Raw genomic sequence first — 6,452 nt, 5'->3', positions numbered from 1 at the left:
TATTAAATTTTTATATATAAATTTTAAAAGTTTTATTTTTATATTATTGTAATTATATTATTGTATTGTATATTATTATATTATGTATACATTATATATGTATTTTTAAAACTATACTAACTTTGCTTGCTTATTGTAGCTTATTAAATAATATATTAATTTTTTTTAAATGCATGTCATTAATGTGTTATATGCGTTATATAATTAATACATATTATATTTTAAAATGAAATTACAATTTTTTGCTTAGATTTAAACATAATAATTTAATTTAATAAAAATTTAATTTTATTAATCATGTGCATATTCTTTATTATATATTTATATATATGATATTGATATGATTATTCATATTGATATGAATTTAATATAGTGAATGTTAAATTGTTAACTACAGGTCTACCAGGTCTGATATTAACATTATATTGATTCATTTTAATAGAAGAAACTAATGGTTTTGGCACTTAATTGGGTAATATTAATATTAAATTGTTTAATCCAAAGTATATTCAAATTTAATTCTTCATATTGGTAAATATTTATCCAATAAAATGAAATATAAATGTTTGAAAGTTTATTATATAAAATAAAAAATATCATTTTTATTAAATAATAATTTTTAAAAAAGTTTTATATTTTAATATTTATATTTTTATTATTACAATTGAATTTATAACATAAATAATATCTTTTAATAAATTGTATCACAAAATATAAATTATATTAAAAAATGTAAATTATTTATTTACTTGATTTAAAATTAATGTATAGCCAAATTGAGTTTTGTATTATTGCATGTTTAAAATCTTTTATTTAAAAATTATAAATATTATAAATATTAATGCTTATTTTAGTAAAAATGCAATTTGAGATATTAATGATTCTTTAATGGTATTATGTATTATAGCTTTTGATATTGATATTGTATTTTTATAATCTAATAATTGTTGATATAATTTAATTATAAAACAATTTTTTTAAATTAATTTGTACATATATGATTATGGTATATTAAATATTTTTTAAATATTTTACAGCACTACTGTGATAGGCCATATAATGGATGCCAATCAACCATTGGTGAATACAACTGAAATTGTTTGAGATAACATTTTAAAATTTATTTATTTTTATTATAACAAATTTTTTTGCTAAATAATAGAATTTGATTTAAAAATTTTTATATCCTATAAATCCTTTGCACTTGCTATTTTTTTTCTTTTAATTAAAACTCATCTTTGAAAAAAAATTTAAATATAATATTTTATTGATTTTTTACTTGCAAGTTAAATACTTTTTAATAATTTTTTCTAATTGTAAGTATATTTATATTAGTTATTTGGCTTATTTCTTTTATTATAATAATTTGATATACAAATGTAAAGGATTAATATTTAGGTTATATTTAGTATATTATTTCATAGTTCTTACATACAGAACTTTCATAATTCTATTACACATATTATAAAAATTAATAACAGAAACTAGAATATAATATAATCCGAAAAAAATTTTCAAAATTTTACATATGCAATATTATTATTGATATATACAGTTATTATTGAGTATATATGTAAGTATAATTATAATTTATAATACCAAGTTACTTATTAAGTTAATAATTCTAATTAGAATATAAAAAATAAAGAAATGATTTGATGAGATCTAAATATTTATAATTAAAATATTGTTATTAATTATAAATAATGATTTTATAAAGAAAATATGAATTAAAGATACTACAAAGTAATAAAATTATTATTGTTGTTAAATAAAAATATTTAAGAATATTTTAATATAATTGCCAAAAAATAAAATATTAAAACAATTTTATCTATATTTGATATGTATAGAATATCAAATATATAGAATATATCAAATATAGATAAAATTGTTTTAATATTTTATTTTCATTTACATATATGTTAAAAATATTATCAAAAACTGATACAATAATTTACTTTAAATATCATGCATATAATTATAGAAATATTTTTTATAATCCACAAATGTATGTTTTCTAAAAAAAAGTCTTATTTTTATATTTTTTATATTATACTTCATTTTTTTTATTAAACTACAAAGTATTATTTATAAAAATAATACTAAAATTTTTATTAAACTACAAAGTATTATTTATAAAAATAACTGTGACAACATTGATTAAATATTTTTGTTTAAATTTATTAAATAATAATTAAATATTAAATAATTAATATTTAATATTAATATAATATATATAAAGTTACTATATAATGTTAAAAATGATAATTATATTCAATTTAATTATAAATAATAATTGTAAAAAAATAATGTGTAAAGAAATTTAAAAAATTCTTTTTTAACACATTTATTTACTTTTAAATTTTTTATATATATATAGTAAATATAATATATATATGATATAATATAAAGTAAATTTAAATTATGAGAAACATAGAAAATTGTAATATAAAATATATGTAATTATTATGAAAAATAGATATTTATCATTTCCATATACATATAATAATAAGAAATAAAAATTTTCAATATATATTTTTAAAATGAATATTATAATTTATAACCATATCTTTGTATCCAATTTAATCCATTTATTGAAGATGACATTGGATAATATTCTAAACCAATATATTCATTATATCCCTCTCTTTCTAGAAGTGAAAGAACATATTTGTAATCTATTTCTCCAGAAGTATCAGGTTCATGTCTATCTGGTACTTGAGCAATTTGTATATGACCTATAAATTAAAAGAAATATATATTTTATTTTATATATTTAAATTAAATTATATACCTATATATGGTAAAAGTTCCTTGATGTTTTTTGTAATATTGCCACAAATGTGTTGTAAATGGAAAATATCAAGTTGTAATTTTAAATTTGATTTATTTATTTTCTTTATCACATCTAAGCCTAAATAAAAAATAACATAATAAAGATGATAATTTTTTATTAAAATAAAAATATATTTTGCATGATTACCCTTTTGAAAACTATTCATATAATAATTTGGCACAGTAATATTATTAATAGGTTCTATAAGTGCAATTATTCCCTCTTTTTGAAATTTCTCTACTGCATATAAAAGATTTTTTATATAAATATCATCATTAATACTTGTTATTTGATTTACTTTGCCTGACATTACATGAATTCTGAAAAAAATAGTGCAAAAAAAATAAATTGAAATATTAATTTTTAAAAAAATATTCATTAATTTATCAAATTAAATTTCCTTTACCGTTTACAATTTAAAGCATTTGCATATTCTATTGTTAAATCAATACTTTTTTTGAAGTTTTCTTCTTCTCCAGGTATTGCTGCAAATCCTAACTCTCCTTTAGAAACATCACCTATTTCCAAAATTATATTATAATTATTATAATTATTATTAAATTAATCATTATAAATAATACTTTATACAAATTATAATTTTTTAATTTTTTATAAATTAACCTGTAAACACATTTATAAGAACTTGTTCAATATCTGCATTTTTTTTGGCTTTTGATACATCTTCAATAGAAAAACCAAAAGGAAATCCACTTTCTACTGCTTTAAAACCAGCTTCTTTTGCCAATTTATATCTATCAATGATAGATGGTGCCTCAATGAACATAAAAGATAAATTGGAAGCAAATTTTAAATTCATACTGTTCATTTTTCTTTTACAAATGAATATTTCACTATAACTATTATATTTAATATTATATATAATATATATTGATAAAAAAAGCACTTACAATATTATGTAACTTTACTTATCTTTATATGATGGAACAAATGTGATACATAGCACACAGCAACAGTCAAGATTTTATCTATAATGTTTTTTTATTATCAAGTTATAGTTCATATGTATTTAACCTTTATTTAAATTTAATTGTATTATATGTAAATTTAATAGTAAATTATATACATTTAAATTAAATTTAAATATGTATATTTAATGAAAAATTTTATACTTTGTTATTTCACAAGATAATTTATTAATAAATATTATTAAAATATATTTTATTATTATTGCATTAATTATAATGTTAATCTTTATAATGTTACAATTTTAAATTTAAACAATTTTATAAGTTTAAATAATAACTTAAGTAACTAATAAAAATTTTTTAAAAATGTTACTTGTTTTTAATAAAATAAGAAAAATTGAATAAACAATTAAAATAAAAATATATTTAATTTGTATATAACTAATTTGAGGGAAAATATAAAACATTTTAATTTTTATATATGTTTTTTTCATTAAAAAAAATGTGAATAAATGTACTAATGTTTTCTTTACAAATATTTTTGTTTAACATGAAATTTAATGTAAAGCCAATTTAATGTAATATTACAAAATAAATATAAGAATTAAATGTTTATATGTATACATTGAAATATATTTGTATATATGAAATGTTTTATATATTACTCGTCGTCATCACGAACACCACCACCTGGTACTTTTGGTCCTCCTGCACGTTTTGCCATAATAATCTGATTAACTTTAAGTACAGTGCATGCAACACCAACAGCATATTTTAAACCCCATAATTTTGTTAAGTATAAATCTAAAATTTCACTTTCAACTGTATCGATAAGACCTCCTTTTTGCTATAAAAAAAAATATATATATATTTTATTACAGATTAATTATGAAATTTAATAAAAAATTTAAACAAATGCGTACGTCAATATTAAAACCATAATTTTTTTTGCCTTCTTTATGTGCAGAATAAAGTTTGGATAAAAGTTCTGAAGCATAACTTCCACTATTTTCTGCTAAGGTTTTTGGAAAAACTTCTAGAGCTGTTGCAAATCTGCGTACTGCATATTGTTCTAAACCTGGTAAAGTATCTGCATAAGTACTAAGCTGTGAAGCAAGTTCAATTTCCGTAGCACCCGCTCCAGGAACAAATCTTCCATCTCTTGTTATTCCTTTAAATGTATTAACTCCATCGTCAATAGCCCGTTCAATATCATCCATATAATTTTCTGTAGATCCTCGAACAATTATAGTGCTAACACGACTATCTTTACCACTTATTGCAAACTTTACTACTATAGTATCACCAACTTCATCAATATATACTGAATCTGCATATCCCAGTTCTTCCTTTGATGGTGGAGCCTAAAAACAAAAATAATTAATTAGATCTTTATAGTATATTAAAAAATAAATGATTGAAAAATAAAATTATTTTTCTTAACTAGTTTTGAAAGTGCAGTAGCACCAACAGTTTTACATAATCTTCTAATATCAAACTTGCTAGGTATACGAACAGCCATTAAATTATATTTATTCATATAATGTAAAGCCATATCTCCAAACTTTCCTCCTGAAACAATCACACTAGCTCCACTATCAGCAATTGCTTTTATTTGAGATTCTAATAAGGATTCCTCTCCTCTAGAGAATTTCATTAATTCATCTGCTGTCTTTATTAATACTGTTCCTTTTGTTTCGGTTTGTATGATATCTACAGCACAAGTATAGACTGCAATTTTGCTATTATCTTTTCTTGTAACATCTCCTTCAACTTGTCTCTTAAATACCATTCCCTGTACAACTTCAGAACTGGATATACCACTACCAAGTATTTTACAAACACGTACATTATCTACATTAAAAGTACTCTTTTTTGGTAAAATAGAAATACAAGCTTGCGCAACAAGAGAAGTAAGTGGTTCTTCATTTCCATATTGTTTACTCATAATAGCTGTTTTAATTCCCATTTTTATTTGTTTTTCATCTCTATAATCTTTTATTTCATAACAAACTAATGTTGGTAATATCTGTAAAACTTTCTCTAACGAAGCTTCATATCCTTCAACTATTTCAGATGTAGTAATTCCCTGATATAAAAATATTGAAAAAATGTTTATATTATTAATATATTTCTAATTTACGATTATAATTATAAATATAAAATAAATTATAATCAAATAATATTAATTATTTTTAAAAATTTACCAAACGAAGTAATTCTTCTGCAGCTTCAAGAAGTGCACCAGCAAAAATTATTACAAAATTAGTGCCATCACCAACTTCTGCTTCTTGCATTTTTGATGCAAGAACTATCAATTTAGCAGCTGGATGTTCAACTTCTAATTCATTAATAATTGTAGCAGCATCATTAGTGATAAACAATTTTTCAATATGATTAATTATCATTTTATTCATGCCATTTGGGCCATAAGCAGTTCTAACAGTTTGTGCAAATTGCTTACATGCTGATATATTTCCATATACTGCTTCTTCTAAACCTGAGAAATACTGATTGAAAGAGAAAATAATATACATGTTATTAAATGTATAAAATATATTTTATTTTTTAAATTATTATTTTTTATTAATTAAAGTAATTGCATGTTTTGTAATTTTTTTTATAAGTTTATTACTATTATCTAAAAATTATATATAATTAAAAATTAAAATTTATTAAATATAATT

At 19.3% G+C, this 6,452-nt stretch overlaps 3 protein-coding genes across 8 annotated transcripts in view; 1 reads left to right on the top strand and 2 right to left on the bottom strand.

The window, feature by feature from the left end:
* The window catches only part of LOC102680445 (palmitoyltransferase ZDHHC15B), a 6,811-nt gene extending 5,601 nt beyond the window's left edge, over nt 1-1,210 (top strand). The window contains exon 9 of one of the 6 annotated variants that reach the window (XR_004151168.1): nt 1,038-1,163. Coding sequence is in view for 4 of the 6 variants with exons in the window: in XM_031512823.1 (XP_031368683.1) it covers nt 1,038-1,104 (67 nt within the window). In the remaining 2 variants the exon portion in view is untranslated. Of the gene's footprint in view, nt 1-1,037 lie in introns of all 6 variants that reach the window. The other 5 variants (XM_031512823.1, XM_031512829.1, XM_031512824.1 and 2 more) reach the window with 5 other exon arrangements.
* Nucleotides 1,211-2,349: 1,139 nt separating this feature from the next.
* Nucleotides 2,350-3,698, bottom strand: LOC102680307 (putative hydroxypyruvate isomerase). The gene is made up of 5 exons (XM_006620475.2): nt 3,461-3,698; nt 3,246-3,357; nt 2,987-3,159; nt 2,798-2,917; nt 2,350-2,741 (listed from the first exon to the last, which is right to left on the bottom strand). Exons 1-5 carry the CDS (start codon nt 3,663-3,665, stop codon nt 2,554-2,556), a joined length of 798 nt encoding a protein of 265 aa, XP_006620538.1. The 5' UTR covers nt 3,666-3,698; the 3' UTR covers nt 2,350-2,553.
* Nucleotides 3,699-4,237: 539 nt separating this feature from the next.
* LOC102680182 (T-complex protein 1 subunit theta) overlaps nt 4,238-6,452 on the bottom strand; it is a 3,340-nt gene continuing 1,125 nt past the window's right edge. The window contains exons 2-5 of the mRNA XM_006620474.1: nt 5,973-6,275; nt 5,210-5,854; nt 4,689-5,129; nt 4,238-4,612 (exon numbers count right to left, since the gene is read on the bottom strand). Of these exons, the coding sequence (XP_006620537.1) occupies nt 4,427-4,612; nt 4,689-5,129; nt 5,210-5,854; nt 5,973-6,275 (1,575 nt within the window). The 3' untranslated portion in view covers nt 4,238-4,426. The remainder of the gene's footprint in view (nt 4,613-4,688; nt 5,130-5,209; nt 5,855-5,972; nt 6,276-6,452) is intronic.

This window comes from Apis dorsata, unplaced genomic scaffold (assembly GCF_000469605.1).
Source record: "Apis dorsata unplaced genomic scaffold, Apis dorsata 1.3 scaffold_517, whole genome shotgun sequence".
NCBI lineage: Eukaryota > Metazoa > Arthropoda > Insecta > Hymenoptera > Apidae > Apis > Apis dorsata.
Note: the sequence above shows the minus strand (reverse complement) of the source record. Positions and strands in the feature narration are given on the sequence as shown.